The sequence below is a fragment of the Rhopalosiphum padi genome, chromosome 2 (genome assembly GCF_020882245.1).
Source record: "Rhopalosiphum padi isolate XX-2018 chromosome 2, ASM2088224v1, whole genome shotgun sequence".
NCBI classification, from domain to species: domain Eukaryota; kingdom Metazoa; phylum Arthropoda; class Insecta; order Hemiptera; family Aphididae; genus Rhopalosiphum; species Rhopalosiphum padi.
Window position 1 is genome coordinate 23,108,324 of NC_083598.1, and position 27,654 is coordinate 23,135,977.

At 26.7% G+C, this 27,654-nt stretch overlaps 2 protein-coding genes across 4 annotated transcripts; both read left to right on the forward strand.

The window, feature by feature from the left end:
* Positions 1-42: 42 nt before the first annotated feature.
* On the forward strand, positions 43-13,735 carry LOC132919791 (uncharacterized protein C34C12.4). 3 transcript variants are annotated; one of them, XM_060981640.1, is made up of 5 exons: positions 43-192; positions 10,813-10,913; positions 11,900-11,948; positions 12,395-12,573; positions 13,114-13,735. In XM_060981640.1, the coding sequence occupies exons 2-5, from the start codon at positions 10,845-10,847 to the stop codon at positions 13,153-13,155; spliced, it is 339 nt and encodes a 112-aa protein (XP_060837623.1). In that variant the 5' UTR covers positions 43-192; positions 10,813-10,844; the 3' UTR covers positions 13,156-13,735. The 3 variants fall into 3 exon arrangements, with proteins under 3 accessions (XP_060837623.1, XP_060837624.1, XP_060837622.1); XM_060981641.1 differs by lacking the exon at positions 43-192 and adding an exon at positions 10,263-10,745; XM_060981639.1 differs by lacking the exon at positions 43-192 and adding an exon at positions 10,265-10,646.
* Positions 13,736-15,077: 1,342 nt separating this feature from the next.
* Positions 15,078-20,683, forward strand: LOC132922081 (putative neutral sphingomyelinase). Its single transcript, XM_060985406.1, has 7 exons — positions 15,078-15,450; positions 15,533-15,706; positions 16,906-17,089; positions 17,466-17,666; positions 18,475-18,591; positions 18,975-19,119; positions 19,179-20,683. The coding sequence occupies exons 1-7, from the start codon at positions 15,419-15,421 to the stop codon at positions 19,457-19,459; spliced, it is 1,134 nt and encodes a 377-aa protein (XP_060841389.1). The 5' UTR covers positions 15,078-15,418; the 3' UTR covers positions 19,460-20,683.
* Positions 20,684-27,654: the final 6,971 nt, after the last annotated feature.

Here is a 27,654-nt window from a genome sequence, read left to right on the forward strand (position 1 = left end):
GCGTGCTGTTTCGCTAATATTTTAGGCTGACGGGATGTTTTTTTTTTTTTTGGTAGAGCAAAATTACACGTATACAAATAATAATTTTTAACTATAGAAATAATATCATAAAATTGAATTCGCTCAGTTTTCTGATATTTTTCGAAACATTCAAAAGTCTGTTGAATTTTTGACCAGCTTTTCAATTTTAAGGTAATTTTCTAGTTCTAATTTAGCATTTTAACCATAATATATTAGAACAAACTATGTTTATGTTATAATACTAATGCTATTTTCGTTATTATATTTTATTTCAATATTAAATAAAATGGATATGACTATAATAAATTAAATTAATTTATACTAAAGTATTTAAATATTATATTATTATCGTAGATGTACCTATATTTTTTTAATAACTAAATACATTATTATAAGTTAAATCTTAAGAATATTGTTTCTACATTACACGGAGCAAAAATAAAATAGTGAATTAAATAAAAACATATAACTATTTTCAACTATACAATATTTATTTAACAACAACTATCCAGTTTTCCGTTTAATACCTGAAAAATCTCAGATCTAATATTGTGTAGTGAAATAATAAGTACCTAAACATATTTTAATTCAATAAGCTTTATAATAAATGCAAAAAAAATATTTTATGTTTTTATAACTGAAGTATGAAATTATGTATGTACTATAATAATAGTGTATTATATAAAATGTTTAAAATGTTTGAAATAATAAAATATTTATAAAATGATTTTAAATATCTTAAGCGGTAAAAATATTATAACAACACCACAAATTAATAACTCATAATCATAATATCGATCTTCTATATTGATAATGACTTAATAAAATACTTATTACTTCTACCCGTCTTATACATAAGTTAATATATTCTATAGTAATGTATAACCATAGAGGTAGACTGCTATATATCCTTAAAAAATAACAACCACAATTTGGTTATTAAATATTTTAATTTCGAAATGGCAAAGAAATATGGTTAATAGCTTAATAAAACAAAATTACAACCTTAAAATAAAATTATAAATCGGTTAATTAAATTCTTACGTGTTAAAATATATTTCATAATAGCCAACTTAACATTATTTAGCCGACAAATAACCTACACAAATATATTAAAATAAATTAATTAAATATTTCAATTACATTCGCAAGTGACAGTAATTGTTGATAAATAATTACATTAAAAAAACCGAATAAGAATGCTTAAAAGCCTATAGGTTAATAAAAAAAATCAATCATCGATTATTAATAATCTTTATATTTTTCAAAAAAAAAATTAAAAATCGCAATTTTAAATACAATTTTAATTTACTTATCTATATAGGTCAGTGGACAGTGACGTATTTATATATGCATTTGTAATGATGATATGGTATAAACTAAGAAAAGAAAAGTGAATACGTAAGTTACGTAGCCACGTAAACTTTAGGAAAGGATGATCTTAAAAAATTCAAGAGGAGCAGGACTAAGAGGTAGTCTTTATAATTGAAGACTAGATTTAAAAATGCCGAATTTTTAAATGTCCAATAAATAATAATTTACTAAGTGTCTGAATGTCGACTGCCTTTTAAAAGTCAAATATTGCCGTCATAAGGAGAGTGTCAAACTTCGCACGACCCTTCATCGGTTCATCCGATAGTAGGAAAGTAGGAAATACTGCATTGGAAATAGATTTTAAATATCAGAAAATTGAAAAGGCTCACACTGTTAATCCTAAAACATAAAATGTATCGCATTATGAAAAAATTTCACGTTAACTTCGAACTACATGAATAGTCGGATAAATGTATTATGTTAGATTTTACTATCAATAATGCCTATTTAATTTTTCTCCGACTGGACAAAATAAGCGTTTTAACAAAATTAAATGAAATCTAATCTTATAAATATGTTTTACATTCAAATAATTGGTCATGTATATAATATTGATTTAAATGCATAACTACCTATATGACTATAATACATAAACAATTTTTGACCGAATTTTGATATTCTGTTTCAATTTCAAGGCTCGTTGAATATAAAATATGAGGTAAATTTTGATCTATAAAATATATAGTAGGTAAAAAAATTTAATTAATATATACAAAGTACATGTTGTAGGTATAAGTACCTACAATAATATATTGAAAAATATTTCAAGTAGTTACTCAAGCTATTATCGTTGAAAAAAATGTTATTTTAATCATTTCAGACATCAATAATAAATAAATAATGTATTTTTAATGTAAAAATATATTTCCAGAAAAAATATCTAGTTAGCTGTAAACAGATTTTGCGTAAATATTTCCGTTTTACTGTAATTTTTTTAAAGTTTTCTCGGTTTTTTCGAAAAGTACAATAAATATTTCACTTTTGACTCCTTAAAGTACAATATAAATTCAATTTGTTACCAGAAATCTCAATATTGATGACTAATCATATTTTTTCTGCTATAAAAAGTGTCTTCGGGTTCAAAGTCCAAACATACACGTCATTGTAAAATTATCACATTCACCGATCAACTCGAAATCTAAAAATAATTTTAAATAAGTATTATTTCTAACATGTTATTGTTGAAAATAATTATTTACTTCAGTTTTTATTTTATATTAATTCTAACCTTGGCCCATGACTATCCTGAGCACAGTATATTATCCATATTAAACAAATCGCTTTGAATAACAAATCCCGTTAGCTACGACTTCTCCTAACATCTAAACACATCAATCTAAATAATATAAAATCCTTCTATATAAACTTCTATTGAAACCAATATGGTCACGTAATGTAACACTTTGAGGTTTAACCAAGTCATCAAATATAAACAAAATCCGAATATTTCAATTCAAATGCTTCAGAAAAATAATCAAAGCTTCCTTCTGTGTCTCGAACAATACACTCCATAATAATTATCACACCATTCCAACAGTGCAGCACGTACAGCCAAAACTCTTTATAAATGCTTCCACTCGACCTTGTCCAACCACCATCATCCTCTAATCTCAAGTTTATCTATTTTTATTATTCTTAACATCCCCGCGGTGACCCCAGAAGACATTTAAACTTAAATAGTGACGAAAACTTCTAAATAATTAAAATCCATTGCATGTTCATTACCGTGAAGTTTTATCATTAGATGGATTCTTCTTACAAGACTACTTACTACCACTCAGTGGCGTAATTGGGAAAAAATCTAAGGGGGGCAATGTATAATGAATTTATATTTATTATTATCAAAACCCTGACACCCCTCCCCCGGTTAAAATATATACCTTTAGCTTTCAAAAAATTGTCACGGGGGGCAAGTGCCCCCTCTTGCCCCCAACAATTACGCCACTGCTACCACTCCTGTTTACATCATTTACATCGTTTACAATTATAATAAAAAGAACACATTTACAGACTATATAATAATAATAAATATTAAAAACATACATATTATTTTTATTTAGTTGCTATTAGCTTAATATTAATAAACTACTAACTAATTAATTTAATGAATTAAGTATATTTTAGTAATTTGTATTTTGATTATTATTTCTTCAGTAAATAACTCTTGTAGGGTACTAGAACACCTATTAATACAATTATACGTGACTAAAATACGCGTTCTTGACACTTTTATCATTATATCAATAAATATCAATAAATGCATTATAAATTAATCATATAAATTAAAAACACCCTTCTTTGAAGCATTATGTGTTTAAATACCTTAACTCAGCAGTTCCCTGCACACTTTTTTTTCCGCGGTACCTTTTTTTGGACCCAATTTAGCCATGGTGCCCTGCTGTGAATAACACGAAAGACAGAACAAAAATAATACTCATTGGTAACCAATTTTACATAGACCGTGGTGCTCATAGAAAGTTTAGTTTGGGAACCGCTGTCTTAACTACTTGGTAAATAGCGCTTTATGAAGCAGTTTAATATATTTCTATAATTATATTCTCTTCTTTTTCCACTTGTGCTATTCATAATTCATATACAATAATTGAATAATGAATATCCTTAGTAGGTATCTATCTAAGAAAATGTTGTTTTACCATCTGTGCCATCTGTGGTATCATTTCAATATCCACATAATGTCTACGAGTGTGCCTATGACCTATAATATGTAATGTATGAATCACAACTAATAGTCAACTAAAAGAATATGTATTTTAAACAAATGTAGCATGTCGAACAAAAAAGTCAAAAATTGAAAATTACATAATATTTATGAAATAATAATACAATTATACATTATAAACAATATAATCTTTATTGAAAACTCAAAACAATGACAAAAATTACAAACAATTCCTTCTTAGTCTCCCTCTACCAAGTCCACCACCCAGCCTAATTATCCATATGAGTGTAGACTCATATACTGTAATTTTAATGAATATGTAGTAGTAGTACATATATATTCCTAACATAGTAACATACTATGTACCCTTCGTAACACCACTAAATCATTGCCGTGTAAAGATTTTTTTACAACCTAACCTGTGAGTGTAACCAATAGAAATAATAGAATATAATGATGTACCTACTTACATTATAATGTTCACTGTTCGGTGAACCGTAAGTCACTTACACTCACACCTAGCCGATTGTCTGTAACTGTAGTCAGTGTCTACATATGTAGAAAATGTGCAAGTAATTAGATGTACTATGTATATACGTATATTATTTATAACTATTACTATATTTACCAATATACCATATACGAATAACAAATATATATATTAAGCTTACCGGCGGCCGCGAATGATAGATAGTAAAATGAACATTTTTATCTTCATTGATGGCTACCTCATGGTCAAGGTGTATGCTTTAAAATTCCATCCAAGGTTATGAATATTTACAAGTATCTATGATTTATTTTATTTTATTAAGTTTGATAAATAAATTAATCAAAATTTCAAAGTTATTTGAATATTGAATAAATGAACCACAGTAAGAATATTTATTTTACATTTAACAAGGAGGAAAGTTCAAAATGTGCATTTTGCTGAACAGTAGGTTTTAAGTAGATATCTATACCACATTCGTCACTAAGTAGCTCTCTGTAAATTGTAACGAATGCGATTAATTTAAATTCAATAAACAATTATTGCATACACGAAAAACGATTCTGGGCGAAGAGTGAAGGCGGTTAGTCAGGTTATACTTATACCAGGTACTATAATCTGTACACATATTTCATGATAGTGTTAGGAACCCTTGCACACACACTTTAGATTAGTAAGCATATTATACAATAACATAGTAGTGTAAGCAATATGTGTAATTTTTTGCAAGCGACTGCGTCGCCAAGACAAGAACGTAGAATAAGCAAGAGTTAGTCGTGAATAAGTAGCCGATTCGTATAATACTGTGTTGTTAAAATATTCTTATAATAAAATATTTTCTTAAAGTTAAACAGATTTTGTGTAGTGTTTTGAATACAACCCGTAAGTGAACGAACTTTTTTACAACATATATATACCTTTTGGCCTTAACCGAAAGAGTATATAACAACTGGTGGCAGCGGTACCTTTTCGGAGTATTCTAACACAACGAAGTCTGTCTTTTACTCAGGTGACACAGTCGTCAATTTATATAAATTTTAATATTATATACGTAACAAATACGTATCTATACAATATACGTATTATTATATACGTCTATTGTCTATACATCATTCATGCTATGGTGTCTTTATACGTAGCATAATACACCGTGTATAGTGTATTACGCAACGTCAACAACATTCCTGAGTGCGAAATTACAATCATCAACATCGATATTAAAATCGTTTCGATTGTGACGTTTACTCATCATCCGTCACGAGTCGCTGTCGTCGTCAACGCCGCCGTCGTTATCCTTGACCGTGACAGAAAATCTAAGTGGGTCAAACCAACGGAGTGGGAGCGCTGAGCGTCCAGGAACGTCACGAGAGCAGCTACGGTGTTTACATTGTGACAAGCTATCACTGATAATCAGCCGTATCAACCAATAACAACAACAAACAGCATGTATACGTTAAGCATAAGAACTATACTAGTATTACTGTAAGTTATTAATTTATTATAAAACCTTAACGTAATATTAACAAATTACTATTATAATCACGTTTTATATACATATATATACATAAGAATATTAATGCATGTCAACTCATACGAGTGATAGTGAGGGTAGCAATTCTGATTCAACTGAATTAGATCCTGATTTCGTCCCCCACCGAACGGTTGTACCTGATAATCCGTCTAATAAACCATTAACTAGGTTACAAAATAAAACAAATATAAATACAAATCTAAATCTTCTTGATAAAATATCATTAATAGACTTAAACGATAAAAACACTATTTTAAAACCAACGAACAAAATGGCGAATAATAAACAAACATTACTTTCTTTAGAAACAGCTATAAGACTCGTACCACAGTTTAATGGAGAAAATCCACAGGATGTATATCCATTCTTTAGTGCATGTGACTTTGTGATTAAGACTGTAGATGAAGAATGTCGCCCTATTCTTTTGCAGGCAATTTTAACAAAATTAGCAGGTAAAGCTTTTGCGATAACACAACATCGAGAGGTCAAATCATGGGACTCACTTAGGGAGTTATTATCAGTTACATTTTGCGCTAAACGAACTCCAGGTTACCTTCAACTAGAATTGTCCACAACCCGATTTAAATCAGGAGAAACTATTCAAGAATATTCTTCAAGAGTCGAGAAATTATTACACGAGCTGTGTAATGTCAGTACAAGCAAAAGAACAATAGCAGAAGCTAAAGCAGTGCACGACTATATCAAAGAAACTACTTTAACTACTTACATTGAAGGATTACCAGATAGCATCCGAAATATCATAAAATCTAGAAACCCATCCACTTTGGAAGACGCTATGAAAGTAAGCTTAGAAGAAGAAAAAATATTTTTATCAAATAAAGAAACACGACGTTTGTTCCAAAATAAATCTAACGCTAATAGCACAAATAAATATTGCAAAAACTGCCAAAAAAGTAATCATAATACGAATGAGTGTAGATATATAAATCGTAGCATAGACACAGGGCAAAACAGCAAACAAAAAAACTCAAATACAAAGCAAGAGACATGCGCATATTGTAAAAAAGCTGGTCATTCCATAGAAAAATGCTATAAAAAAAAAGGAGCGGATGAAAGAAAAAATAATCGACAAGAAGGTGATAAAGGAAATCAACAAAATTATTCGGGAAACGGATCGGGACCGAATGCCTCGGGCAGTCGTTCGGTCAAAGATTTAAAAATAATAGCCCAAACACAATAAGAACCTTACCATTTACAATAAAATTACATAACGACCATGCAATATTCCAAGCCTCACAATGTACGTCAGGAAGTGCAAAACTCCTAATAGATACCGGCGCAAAACTAAACCTTATCCGACTTGACGTATTGCATGACGAAGTTCTAGTTTCGGATACTAATATTTATCAGTTACAAGGAATAAACGACCGCTTAGTCAACACTATGGGTGGTGTTGTACTCATGATTTCAGATAAGAACCAAACTTTTGAAACCGAATTTCATGTGGTACCATCGTCATTTCCAATTGACGGGGATGGAATTTTGGGTAAACCTTTTCTAAAGGAAAACAAAATCATCATCAACGTAGATCAGGAGGAAATAACTTATCCTGACAATGCCACAACAACCATACCAGCCAGAAGCGAAGCGATAATTCCTATACGAATATTAAACGAACCTATAACTGATTCACAAAGTATTCTTATTCATGCCCAAAACATTAATGAACATATAATCTGTGGAAATGTCTTAAACGAAATAAAACAAAATCAAATACTCATTGCTGTAATAAATCCAACAGAAAACCCACAAACTGTGAAAATTCCAAATCTAAACGAATTATCTCATGAAACTTTTGAAATAGTACCTATAAAATGTACACAAAGTAAAGAAATTCCAAAAAATGCAAATAATCGTATTCAACTATTAAAAGAAAATCTTAGATGCGATCACATGAACAATGAAGAAAAAGAATCCATTGAAAGATTATGCAGTGAATATTCAGACATTTTTTTTCTTGAAGGAGATACATTATCCTGCACAGAAACAAATAAAAATGAAATTAATTTAGCCGAAAAATACAGTTATCTACTTCATGAAATGCAAGCAGAGAAAGCTGCAATAGGTATCTTAAATTTTAAAACAGCACTAGAAGAAAGAATATCATTATTAAATATCATTTTAACACAATACGCATTTGAAACAGAAAATTTACTAAATATAATAAATATGGCCCTACAAGGTTTTGTTCACTCCAGTATATTAGATATAAATACCCTTAAAAACCAATTAAAAGATATTAAAACACAATTACCCATAGGAGAAGGCATACCAATAGATTTAGATAATTCAGGAATATCAGAATTGTTACGACTAATTACAACTAACATAGTATATAATATATATAGAAAATGTATTAATTTTTGTCATAGAAATACCTATAGTTAACAATTATGAATTTATATTATATAAAAACATACCTTTACCAGTTAACATATACGATAACGACTATGTAATGATAGCTCCAAAATCTGATTATATAGCTATAGATAAATCTAGATTATATTACTTAGAATTAAGCGAAATACAAATATCAAAATGTAAACAAATGATGAATACGTTATTATGTACTTATGATCAACAGTTACATCATTTGGATGAATCCTGTGAGCTAACAATATTTAGAAAGCCAGGTATATTACCTAATTTGTGTAACTTAAAAAATGTTAATTTTAATTTTAGTATATGGCATAGATTAGATAATACAAATTCTTGGATATATGTTACGATTAGGGATAATATTATCATTAAATGTAAAAATAATTCAGAAACAATAGTAGTAAGTATAAACGGCACAGGCATTTTAGATTTAGACAATCAATGTGAAGCCAATACTGATGACGGGACATTATTAATAGCAAAAAGAAAAATAACTACAAAAATGTATAAAGACTTTATTCCACAACTAGACGTTTCAATTAACTGGAAAACTAAATTAAACATTACAAATACAATTTTAAAAAATTCAAATATTCCAGATAAAGGTAATTCTATAGTAAAAAAAAAATTTATTCAAACTAATAGAATACTCCAAATCACTAGAAGAATTAAAATACATAAAAACAAGTAGTAATGTTATGGGCACAATAGGTGATGAATTATACATAATTATAACAATAAGTATCATCAGTATAGGTTTAGTAATAATAATAATTTTATATTTAATAATCAAAAACAAACATTGTAAAACATCTAATTCTGTAAAAAACCCAATAGAAGGTAAGATAATATATGAAACCGTAGACAATCCAAATCATGAAAATCCATTGCCTAGAATAATATAATTTGCAATAGGCAATGAACTTTCATTTAACCCCGGGGGTGTTAGGAACCCTTGCACACACACTTTAGATTAGTAAGCATATTATACAATAACATAGTAGTGTAAGCAATATGTGTAATTTTTTGCAAGCGACTGCGTCGCCAAGACAAGAACGTAGAATAAGCAAGAGTTAGTCGTGAATAAGTAGCCGATTCGTATAATACTGTGTTGTTAAAATATTCTTATAATAAAATATTTTCTTAAAGTTAAACAGATTTTGTGTAGTGTTTTGAATACAACCCGTAAGTGAACGAACTTTTTTACAACATATATATACCTTTTGGCCTTAACCGAAAGAGTATATAACAATAGGTAGTAGGTATCTATTTATGTTTTTTGACATTGCTTACTATATTATAGTACCTAATTATTTAGTATTGCGATAATAAGTTGACTTAATTTTTGAAAAAAAAATGCGTAATAAATGCTCATAGAAGTAAGCCAGCCGCGCGTAATTGCCATTGTGTCGATAATAAATTCGTCAAAAACCGCGAATTAGAAAACAAATATAATATAACTTAGCCCGACATAGGTAGGTGCAGTAGATGCACCTATAATGTAGGTATCTATCGCGTTTGGTCCCAAGTGCGGGGAACACCAATGCCCCCACCCTTTCCAAATTAATAAATAATTATATCAAATGAACGGTGTACACGTATGAGGTTTTATATTTTTTCGGTACCATACTTGTTGTTGCTGATTTAATTTTTATTGACATTATTAAGTCACTTACGATTTTGCCTATACCAAATTTATGTCGTATTATTATTATTATGCGAACAATATTTTATCAGCTGGTCGTACACAGTTCGCCAGGCTTCGAAGATAATAATATTATGATCGTTATCTTTGTTACAACTGGCAACAAATTGTAGCATTTTTTAGTATAATAATATTGTTGGTGCTACGACTGCTACGCTATAGTTTTTGTTCCACCACAAATACTAAATAGTGTTTACGACGTTTGCGTTCGGCGGCGTCCTCTAATAATATTATTATTGTACTATTAACTATTATTTAGTATTTTAGTGATAAGTTCAGTCCGTCGTGGCACCGTCGAATACTCCTACAGTCCTACTGGCAATTTATTATTAAAATCCATTAAACGTATAATATTGTAAACGCGTAATTATTACATACCTACCGGTTTAGAGTAGTCGCAGCCGTTACTATAATTACGATTGCTCGGGCTATTTCAATACAACAACAGGTAACACGTAACATCGAGTACTCATATAAAATACGCGTATAACATTGCCACCATACCTATAGTTTGCGACTTGTACAGTCAGTTAATTTGGAAAATCGGGTACATCGTAGCGAGCGACTGAGGTGGCTGATATTTTTCCTGTAATATGATTTCATTATTGTTGTAGATTACGTTGGTTTTGAAGTTTGACTTTTTACCATGAGCGATAACGACCCGTGCGAATGTTTTTGGAATCATGAGCTATCTATGCAACGACTACTTTCACTGGTAAGTAAACAAAGTAATTATGGCATTTAAAAACAATACTTATAAGTTAATCTGTTCAAGTGTTTATTACTATAAACAAACATTGGCCGATAACATATACCTACTAATAGTTAATTTATTTTACATTAACCGTTATTAAATTATTTATTACTTAATATTATATTATTAATTATATTATATTCGACCAATATACCTCATTGCTGTAATGATAGTTATCTATGAAATCTAATTTAATATTTTTATATTATTATATTTTGTTATGAACAAAGCAATATATTATAATATTTAAAACTATTGTTTTAACTTAATTTATATTCTAAATAAGTGCTTGAATTTAAGTATGCGTGATGAAATATTAAAGATATTCTTGTAAAATTAAATACATTTGTATAAAATAAATATTGCTAAAAATAAATTAGTACCTAGATAAATAACTATGATTATTGAGGTCACAACTGGCAAGCTTAATTTAATTTATGATTAATACTAAACACAACTGTATAAGATACTTTTGTCCTTCGGTATTATAAAGATCATTGTATAATTTAACATTGTTTTCTGTTGATCCCCTAGCTAGTAACTTTAATAAAAACATTTCTATAATTTTATTGGAAAATTGAGAAAGTTCTACAATAATTTGTTACCCTTATAAAAATATTGACTATCAGCAGAGAAATAGAACAATAAAATATCTCAACTTATAATCTTAATAATAATCATGATTGGTAATTGTGACCAAATGAAAACTGAAATATTTTTAATATTTTACTTGTATAAATTAATAATGTTAGTTTTAAATTTTATAAAATAATGTTGATTGTTAATCTGTCGATAGAGAAGACCATCAATACATTTCTTGATTATTCAATTTTGAATATACTTTTATAATGTAGATAAATAAATTTTTATTTATTTTAATGTAGGTACCTATGTATAAGTTAAAAAAAATATCTATGTAATCAAGTAATAAAAAAAAAATGTTGTAGCTACGTCAGTCACAGTCGGCATGCACAGATATTGATTGCTTGGAACCAGGTAAATTTATACTTTAAGTTAATAATTATTTGCTTTAAACTTTGATCTTTTCAACATAAGAAATTTTAATTTTTGTCAAATGTTAAAAAAAAAAATTGTAACTTTATTTTTTTTTATTTTAATGGTTTTTTTATTGAGTCATGTCATATTATATGTATTCTTAAAATTTATTTTTGTACATTTTTATGTTTTTTTTTTTATATAACAACAGAAAGTTCATTTTATATATTATAAAATGATTCAAATTAAATCAATAAATTTTAATTAGAAAAAGTTGAGCAATTTAACAGTTGATGTTCTTGCATAAACTTATTTAATTACTTTAAAATTATTATGTATTATGTGTACAGTAGAGTACACTTATATTATGGATATACTTAATACTTATTATATTTATTAATATTTTATAATTTAACTATATTAAAATTAAATTAAATTTTTTTTAGTGCAAAGATTGGATGGGCCATTGTCATCGAATAGTGAAGATACTAATTTTGTCTTATTAACTGGAATTTGGGTTGTTATTGCTTTGGCTTTGTACTTTATGCGTCCTCATCAGCCTCGCACACAAGAGGAAACAATAAAAAAATTACCATTTGGTAGATCTGACAATAGTGGACCAGATGTATGGATTACATTAAAACTCATTAAGAGGACGACACATCCTCTTGTGTTAGTTCCATCTTATATCTATAAAACAGCAAATTTTCATTCAGCCGAATCCATTTTATGTTGTTAACTTTAATATTATACTAAATTTACCTATTATCAAACTTAAAGGTAAGAATATCATCTAGGTCAGGGGTCGCCAACCTTTTCAAACAAGTGAGCTACTTTCTAAATTTTAAGTCTCTGGTGATCAACACCCAGGTAAATTTGGGTCTTAAGGAAGAGTTTGATGAGAAAAAAAAATGTCTAAGCTTCAAAGAATAATTATCAGATTTTTTATTATGCGATCAATAATGGATAAAATTATTTTTATAATGATCGACCTATATTCCTAGAAAGATCTATTAGAATTAAAGTTAACAACATAAAATTAATTTTGCTGAATACAAATTTGCTATATTCTATGAATGTAAGAGAGACAATACATGCAGATATGGCGTCCTATTAAAAGTATTATTAATATTTCAAATATTAATAGGAATATTTTTATTTTCAGGAACCACCGTCTCCGCCTCCTCCATCAATGGGAGCCCAGTGATAATATAATATTTTGACGATACATTCTATAAGAATTTTGAGCTCGCTCAATCTAAAATTCCCTTCCATTATTCCACAGATAATCATTATAATCACATAGATTTAAGAACTTAAAATTTTAATTGAAGTTTCCCACTTGACTGACAAAATCTACTGCACTAACATGAAACATCTATTTATTATTTTTAAAAATATGTACCTAAATTTTAAACATGGTAAAAATGTTATTATATACGCACACATAAGATAAATAGTAATAAATGATTTTTTTTCTTTTTCGTCTATTATGACAAACAATGCAGTTATATTGGTGATATGTTAGTTGAGTGGAAAAAACTATTATTAATTATTATACATTATATTATTATATTATATTACTTTTATCATATGCAATAACAAGGAGAGAATATGTACAGAAATGTATAGAATTGTATTTAGTGAGTGTGTGAATTGATTGATTTACTATAGCTGTTTTATTTTTAATTTAAGTCTTATTTTATTGTTATTTTGTTAAATTAATATTTTAATATATTTACAAGAATCAATAAAACATAATATTGTTAATATTTCATAGAAACAAATTAAGATGTTCTTAATGTATTTAATTAGGTTTTTGTATTCTTAATACTAAAAACTGGGTATTTCAATTATTTAGTAGGTGTACTCAAGCCCAGATTAAATACCCATTGAGCCTCTGGACATCAGATATTTTGGGTTTCTTTTTATACTCAAATTTCAACCATATTTAACAATTTAAACTTCTATTTTTACAGTTGCGTATAACTAAAATTTTAATTGGACCAATGATTTTATTGATTACACAATTTTCTTTTTCCTAATCATACTCTATAAAGGCAGTAAAAACAATACGGTTTTCAATTTTAAAGGTAGTTACTGGTTGCAAATTGTATCTAGTTGATATAGGGGGAGAGAAGTTCAAATTGCTAAAAATAAATGTTATCAACTGTAGAAAAAGAGACTTAGACACAAAATATTTTTTAAATGTTATTGTAGTTAAAAAATGAAAATGCAAATATTTGGGGAAAAATTTAAATCTGCAGACTACAGGTATTTGCAGAATCGACTTGTTATAAGAATAATAGGATCGACTGCTCCAAAAATGTTTTAAGTTGAACAGGTTTAATTATAATTAATCACAGAAGATTGATCATTCAAGTAAAAAAATAAGTGTATCTATATCATAAATTGTAAAAGTTAATGAAAAACTTAACTTAAGAAAAACCTAAAAATATTACATTGGTCCTAGTAAATTTAGTTGGTGGGTAGGTACCAGGTGGATTGTTTTGAAAACTCAAGCCGCCACTGGCTAATGGCTATTTGTTTTTGAATTCCAGCAAAAGGATTAAATCCATTATTGACAATTTGACATGGTATGATAAATAAATTGTGGTCTATATATTATATTACATTGATACAACTTTGATTATTAAACAATGGAATTATTGTTCCCAACTACTAAAATCTCCTCACGATAGGTCTTCTGACTGACCACTTTGTTCATGAGGCGATTTTCAGCCAGCTGTTTACAATTTTCCGTGGATTATTATCAAATACTATAAGGGAACCTAGTGAACCTACTATAATTTTATTGTTGTGTGGTGAATGGTGATGCCATGATTTAAAATATACCAAATACTATAGATCTATAGTGTTTGAATATACTGAGGATATACCTCTTAAATGGTGGGTGCTCCCATGGCTAAATATATTTAACGCATGGGTGAGCACGGATAAAAATACGAAATATATAAGTATATTAATCTGTGCTAGAGAGCCTAGATAATGGCTAAATAATATGTTCAATGTTGTTTTGTTATATTATAATTTTGTGGTGCCACTATATTGTATGTGATAAGGATTGTGAACAATCACCGCAAGTACAATACATTTCGACTTTCGAGGAGAGCAGATAAGGCTATGTGCCACTTCGCCAGTTATCGCTATAGGTGTAAAACTTAGGTGTAAACCTATCCAGGTTCTATCACAGACTATAACTCTCGTAGTAATTGTCATTTGTTGTTATTTAAATATTTAATATTATTTAAATTTTTTCTGTAGTTCTGCACTATTAACACAGATTTTTATTTCCGTTTTGCTTAATTACTTTATCTACCTAATTTAATTGAAGTTAACTATAAATTTAAATTATTTTATTAAAATGTATTAGGTACGTTTAAGTAATTTAAACGTGTATCAAATATTCATTGTCATTTTATTTATCCAAACTACTAGTACTAATCATCATGAAACTCAGTATTTTCACTTTAAATATATGGTATTTTCTATTTTGTTATTTTGATTTTTGTTACATTTCATAGCAATTATTTTATTTTGATGTGAAAAAAATATGATTTTAGGGATTTGAAATTTGCATCTAAAGATCGTAAAGCTCGAGTAAAGGCATTAGCTGACAGTTTAACAAACAGTGGATATGATGTTGTGTGTCTACAGGAATTATGGTGTGAAGATAATTACAAATATATAAAGGCATCTTGTAATAATGTATTTAAATATATGCATTATTTCCACAGGTATTGTGTTAGATAAAATGCTTTAACTATTTATTATTGTATATTGCTATATTCGTTTTTTAAAGTTTTCATAGATCTTGTAAAATTAAATATGGTGATAACTATTTACTATCTTAAAATATGGTACAGAAGTTCATTATACCTAACTGTTTATAATTCATCATAAGTGTAATTTTCAACTGATTAATTGCCTATATTTGAATGTACCAGTTACAAACTAACGTCTTACGCTATAACTAAAGCCAAAGAAAAAACAATTTAAATTGTAGCATTTTGAATTTACATTTTTATAATTTTTGGATTAAATTTTATTCTTTGGTTTTCATCTTTGGCTCTATCTTTGACAAGCTATAGTTGACTTATAATGTTTACAGCTGTCATAATTTATTCCTTGTACATATCTTTTTTCTCTCAACTCATCCTTCAACTTTAAGATAATCCTCCTTCATATGAATTTTGACTACCCTTTCCTTTACAATTAAAAAATTGCACATTTTATTTCCATTCTCTCAAGTACATTTTACTAAATAGCATAGGGACGGTCAAACTTTTTTTTGTCAAGATTTACTAAAAATATACTTTATCTTTGAGGATTGACTTTCATAAAAAAGTTTTTTTTTCATTATTGAATATCTATAATTATTTAGAAACATACTTGCATTAAATGTATATTAACATTCATTAAGTTTTATAAATATTAAATAATACTTATATATTTTCATGTAAAAAAAATGATATTTCGCACAAATATGTAGATTCAAAATATGTATGCAACTGCAAAGTTATATTCCTCAAACACGGATATTTTTTTCAGTCAATAGATTCCAAAAATATTTTTTCAGAACCTCTATCTTTGAGGAATTTATATGATTTAATTTGTATACCAGAATAAAAGATAAAAATTATATATATAATAACAATTTACCACCACGATTAATTTTCATGCGCGTGGCTTAAAAATAAATTCTATCATGATAGACTTTGAAATTATCTATGATCGACCATTTGGCCGCCCCTGAAAAAATATCAGATCACAATCTCTTGTTATTTTCTTCATAACCTAGACACATTATTAACTAACATTTCTTAATAATTTCTAAAATGATTTATTTATTAATAATAACATAATACTATAATTTATGTATATTTTATAAATAAAAGCACATTAAAAATCTAAATCTTGTTATAATCTTTTTAAGTGGCATGTTAGGATCTGGAATGTGTATCATGTCACGTTATCCAATAATTGATGTCCATTATCACTCATTTATGTTGAATGGTTATTTACATATGTTTTGGCATGGAGATTGGTTTGGTGGAAAAGGCATTGGGCTATGTCGTATCAATGTCAAAGGCTTTATTGTAGATGTTTACACTACACACGTAATTTATGTTATTTTTAAATTATTGTTTAATAAAAAAATTATATTATTATGATAATAATTAACTTTTTATGATTTATTTACTTCAATAATCATTGTAGGTGCCTTGTTCATAAATTGTGGCATGCCAAAGACTTTTTTAGCATTTATTTAGAATAATTTTTTGTTAAATTCGTCAATTTTAATTTATAATACTTTCTACCAAGCATTATCGTTTGATTTGAATTTTACTCTGTATGGCCAACATACTAGTGCATAAAACTGTTTATGTAATTGAATGATTTATTTCAGCTTTGAAAAGTGTTTGGCATACCGCAATTAGTTCTTAAATATATAAATATATTTATATATATAATTAAACTTTATTTTATTTTCAGTTACATGCTTGTTATAATGCATCAAACGATAAATACATTATTCACAGAGCATTGCAAGCTTATGAAACTGCTAATTTCATACGTATTACATCTGCTGGTTCTGATTTAGCAGTATTAGCTGGTGATCTCAATTCTAGTCCTAATGACATCTGTTATAAATTAATATGTTTAGGTGCAAACATGGTCGACTCATATTCTACGGTAATTAAAAAAAAAAAAAATGTATTTATAGATTCAATATTAAATTACTGTGGTATAGGCCTAATATTACAAATAAATTAACTATTAATAATAGTCAACTCTTGATTATCCATAATTATGTATAAATATAAAAAAAAGTAGTGATTTAAATGCACAGAGTAAACAGCTCAATACAAACTTGTGTAATTTTGTGTTTAACGGTAAATATACATTATGATAAATTGATCTAGTCTGGTCCCAGAGGTATTTTTAACTGATATTTAATGAAAAAATGTATTAGTTTTATAGTACAAATTTTAAAAACTATTTTTTTATATTAATTGACAAACTAACCTTAACATAATTTATTGTTAGATATATTTATCATTATTCTTATCGCCAATATTATTTTAGCGTCATTTTTATTTAGTTAAAAATGTATTTATCATTGAAAATATTCATAGATGTAGTAACACTAGTAACCTATTGGCTAGGAATGTCTTACTTTATTAATTATTATTAATAAAAAATTTTATATCATACATATATTACAAAACCTTGTAGTTACAGCTTACAGAAACATTTTGTTTATTAAGTTATCGTTGTATGTGTAGGTCCCATCAATTAAAAATGTCTGATGGCATTTATAACTAGATTTGTGTATTTTTTTGGATTAACTATAGTTGCCGCGCCACTCAAAAATATAATACATAATTAAATGTTTACTGTACAATGATAAAAAAAAAATGTATGCCAATTAGTTATAATTACAAGTATTACTTGTTAATTTTTATTGATAATATCATAATGATATTATATTATGTTTCAGTGTTTAAACAATAGTATTGAATATACTTTCTCTCATCCTAAAAATTCATACAAAGATGCAAATGAAGTAAATGATCGTATCGATTATATACTGTACAAATTTAATAAACGGAATTTAGTAAGTTTATTTTTTATTTCTTATTAAGTTATATTTGTGAATATTAAAAGATCAAAATTAACACATTAATACTAACATAGTATATAAAATTAAAATATTCAATATTCCTGTGCAACAACTAAGTTGTATAATTAACTAAAATACAAGTATGCTTATTGCTTATAAAATTTAAGCTTTAATATCATAAAAAATAAAAATAAATACTGGAATTAAACAATTTTATATTATAAATTTATAATATAACATTATGCAATATTTTTTTTTATAATATTTAACCTTAAAAATAAATACCTTATTGAATGTTACACTTGTACAATAAAATACTGCAATTTAAAAAATATAGTTATAGATTTTATTAATAGAAAGTTATACAAAATATTTAGGTAGTTGTTAATGAACACAGACATTCATTACCACATCGCGTTCCTGAACAAGATTTTAGTTATTCAGATCATGAACCAATTGAAGCAGTATTTGATATATCAGTAAATGCATTAAATATTGAAAAAAATACTGAAATTAATACAGGTAAGAAAATCTATTAATTTATGGAAAATATTTATTCTTTATGTTTATTATACTTTCAGGGTTAATATTTGAAAACGAATTTCTAAACGTTATAAATACTATTCTGGACATCTGCAACGAAAAGCAAGTAAAAAACCCATTAATATCATTATGGCATTGTGTATTTGTAATAATTTGTTTAATGCTAAGTATGTATCTGCAACCAGTCCCATATACTAATATTGTTGTTTTTATTACATTACCTATTTTCATTATCATGTGGGTTTATAACTTAATTTTAAAATGGAAAGAACAAAATTGTATTCGGATTTTTTCATCATATAGAAACATTATTTTGTAATCAATAACATAGAATTTGTTTTCACAATTTAAGTCATTAACTAATTACGTGACAACTTTTATTGTAATGAATTTTTTTGAAATTAAATGTCTGTATTATTGTTGAAAAAAAAAGATTTAAATATTAATTAGAATAAAAGTTATTACATAGACACTAAGTTATTTAATACAATTTTTCAATTGTTTCTGTATATCCTGTTTATTCATGTTTTTTTCTTCTTTTTAAACTCTTCTATAAGATTTTAAGACTATTAACATTTAACTCTATAAAATCAAAAGAGAGTAAATAGGTATACCTCCTAATTACCAAGAAGTGTTGATGCCTGTTGCTTAAATCTAAATCATTATCATTCCTTAACTCTGAATTAACACTCATTGTTATTTTATGTTATTAATATATATAATGTTTTTCAAGTCAATATTTCAGTTTAATTTATATTTTATATTTTATAACTCTAACTTACAATTTATAAATCTAGATTTACTTTTATTCAAAATTGTTTATAACAGTGGTTTTCAACCTTCTGGGGTGCACGGTTCCTTTTGATTTTGAAATCAAATATACAGCTCTCATACGAATATCGATAGTAATTACTTATTAGTGGTAATAGAAAATGCCTTTTTAACAATTTTATTTTTAGTTTCTACTGTGGCTCCCTTGATAATAATTCCAATGCATTTGCATTTTTTTTTATTTTTTTTTTTTAATATCTTACACGATGTTTTCTAAGCTACAAATGTGTTTCAAGTACTCTGTGTTCTAACCTCATAATTTTATTGGGGTTTTTTTGACGTTTTTAATTTTTTAGGACATTTTTGACCTATTTCTTGTATTATAACTAAAAAATTGACTTCCTTCTTGGAATGTAAGTACTACATAATATAAGTTATTTTCATTTTGAACTTAACATCAGGTAATCCAGTTTTAAATTAGACAAGGCTAAAATTTATCTTTATGTCACGCCATCCAACTAGCCAAATGTAATTTCATTTTTTATTCATTTTTTTAGATAATAATTTAAATAATGCATTTTTTGAAAGGGAATTTTTTGGTATTTTTACTGGCATTTGACGCACAGGTTGAAAACTGCTTGTTTATAATATATTTTATAGTTATGATTTATTGTGTAATAATTTATAATAATATTGTTCTTCTCTTTTGCCAGTATTGCATGATACATACCAATTGGCAATTACATAATAAATGTGAATAAATATTGTTAAATATTTTTTTTTATTATTAATTTTTTGCTTTTACTAACATTAATTTCATATTTTAGTAAATTAATAAATATATGTTGAAACGAGATATAAAAAATATGAATTTTATTATTTAAATAGGTACTTTTATAATCATTTTTACATAAGATACATTTGTTTATTACTTTATGGTATCAAAACAATATATTTTTGCATATTATTGAAAAAAAATACATAATTGCATCAGTATTTAACACATTTGCTATCATGAAAATCATAAGTGTTTCACCTTTAAACATGCCTTGTTATAATATACAATGTATTAAACTATATTTTGAAGAACTTTGATTTTATAACACAAAAGTTGAAAAGTGATAATTGCTAGTACACAAGGAAAGTTTCAAAAAAAAAAAAATCCCATGGTATGACAGAAAGATACAGACATACAGTATTTAAATGAGTCTCTACTAAATCCCATGGAACAAGATGAAATATATATTTTTTTAAATAGAGCTGGTTTTTGAGGATATATTAGATAATACAATTAATGTAAGATCGTATTTATATAATGGACATGTCTACACCATTGTTATTTTATTTGTAATAAATAAACAATAAACTATTCATATTCATACTCTCTGGCAGTCTGGCATTCAGAATTGCTCCAATTTATTATGATGTATTGATGCAGAAAGAAGTTAACTGTTTAGATTGAAGAAGTCAATATAACTTCAGTCTAGTATGTGCTCCAATCGCCAGTTGTTCAGAATTGAGAATTTTAACTGACATAATATCATGTAAGATGTAACATGTATGTATTTTATTTATAGGTTTAAATTTAAACCTTATAATATGTCAATATGTAATTTATTAATAAATAACAATTATTAACAGGACGTTATAATATATATAATGTATATAAGATATAACTATATATATAGAATACTAGTATACTACTATATATTGTACTTAATAAAAGAATATAATAAAATATATAATGTCATTACTCATTCAAAACAGTTTTTTTATTAATTTTCATAATATAAATAGTATTTGACTATCAATTTCCTAATATTTTGTGATATTAAAAATTTTAAAATATATGTTCCTGAATTACTGATCCTTTGAAACTATTATAATAAATTATCACGTCATATTTATCATTTTTACCTAACGAATAATCATCGAGATGTATATACTTTGCAATGCCGACAGCTCGTTTTTCTTTGTACGGGTATCGTAGGAAGTGCACGCTCCAGTATAGTAGGTATATCGTATTATATGCATCTCGATACGGATTATATAATACTTATATAGGTACCAATACCTCCCTACATAGATGCATGTTGTGACTGTTTTATACTTAGAGTATAAACGTGTACACCTGTACTTGTGTGTATCATCTTATAAATTTGTAATGTGTTATCACGGATACAGAGTTCATAGGACCTAATACCTAAACCTAACTATTAGTTAATAGATCTATATCAGTCCTATCACTCTTAAAAATTTAAACTATTGTTGATGTATTTACCAAAATAATAAATTCATAAATAATAATGGTTCAGGCCGCATGAAATATGTTTGCTACAATAGTCTTGCCATTGATTATAGAATATATAATATATATAAAATATTATATAATATTATATTCTATAATCAATGGTCTTGCTTTATCGCTATAGCTCCGCGCGTAGTATCATAGAATATTAATATTCTAAGGTACCTAGTATTATAGGTCATTGGTAAACACGTAGAGTACCTATAATATAAATTGTATTTTATTTTAAAATTAACTCATAAAATAAATAACTAAGTATATTTTCAAATTTCACTTCAAAATTCTTTCATACTCCCCTTCCTTCGTTTGACATTTATGTGTCACTGATATATTAATATATTATATTATAGAAATATAGACTATACCTAGTCAGTAGTCTTATAGATATTCAGTGACAACATTTTATGTATAGTTGCCAGTTTACCACCAATGCGTAACAATGTAACATTCTATTTAAAATAAAATAAATACGAGTAAGACTAGATTTGCGTGTTAGGAAATGGTATACCTATATAAAACACATTATTAAACTAGATTTTCAAATTATCTAATCTAAATTTTTTACCGCATATTATTTTAATTCATATAATCATTATTCTAGAAGTAATATAATTTCTTTATGTTTTTCTTATTAGAGTATTGGTAATAACTAAAGTAATCACTATAATGAATATTGAGAAGTAAGCCTCGGACTTCAGAAGTAGTAGATACAACTTGTATTTACGTCTGGTGTATTTTTTTTATTGCAATAGCCTATAGTATAGCCTCAATATATATATTAAGTTTTAAATTAAAAATATATTTCATGAAAGTATGCAAGAATAAGCATAATTTAGACGTTTTTAAATCAATTAATTTTTAAGAATTTGAAATGCAATAATAGTGGTGGATAAAAGAGATTTCGCATCTATCCCTATATGATGCATATTGCATATTACCTTGTAAAAATAGCGATTACTTGATACTTTACTTACGAACAAAATTAGAGGGTTTGGCCAACACGTCATATCCCGATATCCGTATCATTATTTTATTCACTTTATCACTTGACACTTGTATTCTTTTTGTAGTATTTTCGTGTACATTTCGGTGACACTAAACAAATTGATAAATTGTTTATTTGTATTATAAACATGATTAAAGATATACATTAAAAGATATATATTAAAGATATATCTTTAATCATGATTATAAATTACAGAACCTGAGTATTGTATATAATGACATCCTGTCTCGCTTGCATGATATCATTACCATCGTCTCCATCTTCAAGTATAAATCGCATGGAAAATTTGCGTTCAGCAGACTGTAGAGAGTGAAGAGCCAGTGTTATATTTTTAACTTTACTTATTTTTGACCTGTGATTAAAGTTGAAGGTAAAAATACGTTTGTTCATTGGTGTTTTATACAATATTTTAATTTTTAATTAGTTATGCGTATTGCGTACCTATTGCACTATTGTGTATATAAAAGGCTATAATTTGTAAATATTCACCGAAACTCGATAAAAAAATAAAAATCGTAAAGTCGAATTATTTCATCTTCTATATTAAATACCAATTTTTTAAATTAAAAAATAATACAAATATACAAAAATATTTGTACAAGTACAAAAAAAACCCCCGAAATAATCCAAAAGCGTGCAATTTTGTACAACATAAAACTTTCTTTAAATTAATCTACATCTCTTGATTTGGATTTGTAGCTTGTTTCTATTTAATTTAGATCACGTCATAAAAAGATGCAATTGCACGGGAATCCGGTCTTTAATTTTAGTTTAATTATAATACATTCGAATACATAATCATTATTCATTAATCATAATACTTTTTTAATTAATCGAGTATTTTAAATATTTATTCCATTTAATATATTTTTTTAAATATATTACCCATGGCTGCCTGTAAGCTGTAGTACTGACTACTATAGTACTACACGTCTGAACTCGTATTCTATATATGCTAATTACAAAGTTCATATAGTATATTATAAAGTTAATGAGAATAGAGTATAAGGAGAATGATAATTATAAAAATTAACTGAAACCGAAAATCGTAACAAAAATATTTATTTATACTAATTCGTTTTTTTCAGCGTAATATTATTAACAGTAGTATAATGTATAAACAATACTATACTATATACTATATGTAAATATTTTTTTAATAAACTGCATAGGTATTTGCCCGGGGACGATAATCGAATAGAGCCTCAGTAGTCAGTTTGAAAACTACGCGTAAAAATTCGTTGTAGACAAGATATACATAATATATTATAGTATATGGATATAAAGCCGTGTTCAAAATTTGAGCTTGACCAACTATGGGAATTCCCTAGTAGATCATGGTAAGTGATTATCACAGCCACCGGCCTAGTTAAAATACGACACTAACCACATGACTCGACTGACGATGACAGACGAAGCTGTGAACTCGGCTTTTATATTCAGCCCTTACTTAGTTACATAAGGTTTATAGCGGTTTAATAGTGCAACGCTATATTATTATTTATTACCTTTTACCACAATAATATTGTGATTGCAATCAATGATCAGTTAATAATTAAAATCATGACGACTCACAATCTAATCTATTACCATCTATGCGGGTATGTAATAACGGTAATCGGAAAATTATGATTTACATAATTAAATATATAATCATTACATTTATCTATGTAACGTTTCTTTTACATATCTAAAAGTATAACTGCAATCTGTATTTAACATTGTCGATAATAATTATTGTCATTGGTCATTTTGTACCTACATAATTTGAAAAATGTTTAAGGCATTTAAGCATAAAAATTTAAATTAATATTGTAATTTGTATTTAATTTAAATAATGTATTTAAAAATTTTTCAATTATAGTATATGCACTATACAAATGACAAATTACAATTATTTTAAATTTTTACCCTTAAATATTTTTTAAATTATGTAGGTACAAATGACAAATGACAATTATTGACAATGTTAAATGCAGATTGCACCTATACTTATAAACATGTTAAAAAAATGTTACATAGATAAATGTAATGATTATATTTAACTATGTAAATCATAATGAAAAAGACGAATAATGTATTTAGTTGGTACGGGGCTTTTTTTTCCGATGAATGTTGTTAAGGGCTTTTTCCTAGGTTCGTAATTACACTGACACTTAAACCTGGACTGTCTGGCTGGACTCATATTTTCAATCATAACCGTAGGTATACGCTAATTAATAATATTTATGCTGTGGGAATAATATTCTATAATAGATTTAACGTCGTTATACAAATAACAAACATCCTAAAATTAAACTTTTAACACTGATTCTCCGAAAATTTACAAACTCTGTGACATAATAATATTAATCGTTACATTTAGCCATTCAGGTACACGTTAATTGCAGTAATACAGTAATTTATTTTTATATTGTAATTAAATATCAATCAATGTTGTCACGCGTCACTTGTCACTATGACGGTGCACTTTTTATACGGGCAATAATTACGAGTAGATTATTTATAAATTGTTAAAAATAGATAAAACTATTTAGACCAGTTTGTAATTATAAGTAACTAAGTAGGTAAGTAATAACTAATAAGTATAATAATGATACAATAACTGACTGCAAAAAAATATAATGATATAATATTGAATATTTGAATGTAATACAAGTTTAAAAACATTTCAAAACAAAATAATAATTGTACCTACTACAAAATTAAAATTAAAATCCAAAAAATTAACATAGTATTATGATACAACAATTTTAAGTTAAGATTAGTTACATCAAAATATAATGTATACTATTTAATGGAATATTCTGAGGTTCTGTGCCTGAATGTTTCTTTGTGAATTGGTAATAAAATTACATGTAAAATATAGCCAATATAGGTAATATAATGATTTATGAACTTAATGTCGTAACTATAGACTACTTGAGGCCTGTGTGCAAACCAAAATCTAGAAGCCCTGTGTGGCCGTATTATACATTATAGATTATAATGCCTATTATATTATTATATTCTATATTTTTTTGAGACCCTGCAATATAGTTTGAGGCCTGTGGCCCGTGTGTGGTGCACACTGCACACCCGGTTTTTACGGCACTGGCCTTAATGCCTTATGGTTATGGACTGTGCCACTGTGGTAAATGGTAATTGGTAGTTGAAAAACGACATAAATACACCATTCAACATTTCACTAATAAAATACGTTTGAGAGTTTTATCTTATAGTCACATTGGACAAGAATAAATTCATTTTAGAATATTAAAGCTTTGCTTATTATACTTTCAAATATAAATAACTTGGTACTTGGTGGTGATGTCGTACTACGTGATCTACCATTTACCAAACTTGTTTTATAATAATATACGTGGTCTATCCAAAAATAACGTTTTACGATATTATTTATTATAAATTAATTACTCAAATATATGTTTATTTATTCTAAAATATATTATTTATTTATTTTTTATAACCATTAGTTTAATTTATACATCATTTTAAATTTTAATAAAAATAATAAATAAGTATACACTGGGCAGTCTATATTTCGCTTACCCTTTTTTTTTTTTTTTTAATGTATTTATTATTTCCGTTGAAGTTAACTCTTATGTTACACATTACTTCTATACCATAAAGAATATTAAAGATGAGTGTTTGAAAAAAACTGATTACCTCAACGTATTGATTGAAAAGTTTGAGACTTGTTTTGTGCATCAATGTAACTGTTTTTTTAAATATTCCATTTGAGTTTCTTTTTTACTTTACTCTAATATGTATATTAATATGTTAAATTGTTATCTTCGTTTTGAGGTAACAAATAACTGTTTACTTAGTAATGTACATTATAATATTAATATAATACAATATTATACATGTAAATAAATATATATGTAAATAAAATAACACTTCGACAAAAATGGCCAAGGTTCGAGTTCATTATTGAATATTAAAAAATAAAACCGCGTGAATAAGTAGGTAACTCATAAAACATTAAAATACGTAATGCGGTTGTACATCGAAATGATAATTACCCTAAATAAAATTGTCCATGTATTCCCAGTGCTCTATAATAAAGGAAATTCAAATTTAATTTTATCTTATATTTTATAGCATTAATTGGATTATAAAAGTGTATAAGTATAGAAAAAGAACAGTCTTAAAGAGTTAAATGTATCATATTATATGCTTATCAGGCGTGAACATAGTGGGTATTTATCACCCCCCCCCCCTTCCACGAAATATCAGGAACAAAAAATAAATTACCTGACCTACAAATGAATAGTATGATATTTATGAACATTTTTTCAAAACCCCCTCAGAATTTTTTTCCTGCATTCGCGCCTGATGCTTATCGATCGGGTAAAAGTATATAAGTATAATTAATAATTATACGTTTTTTAAATTTCGAGATTACTCGTAGACATTCTATTTTGGC

Coding starts and splice junctions, on each gene's coding strand:
- LOC132919791 (XM_060981640.1), top strand. CDS start 10,845: ATGAGCGATAACGACCCGTGCGAATGTTTTTGGAATCATGAGCTATCT. Junction 10,914..11,899: donor TGCAACGACTACTTTCACTG/GTAAGTAAACAA, acceptor AAAATGTTGTAG/CTACGTCAGTCACAGTCGGC. Junction 11,949..12,394: donor TATTGATTGCTTGGAACCAG/GTAAATTTATAC, acceptor AATTTTTTTTAG/TGCAAAGATTGGATGGGCCA.
- LOC132922081 (XM_060985406.1), top strand. CDS start 15,419: ATGAAACTCAGTATTTTCACTTTAAATATATG. Junction 15,451..15,532: donor ATTTTCACTTTAAATATATG/GTATTTTCTATT, acceptor ATATGATTTTAG/GGATTTGAAATTTGCATCTA. Junction 17,667..18,474: donor TGGTCGACTCATATTCTACG/GTAATTAAAAAA, acceptor ATTATGTTTCAG/TGTTTAAACAATAGTATTGA.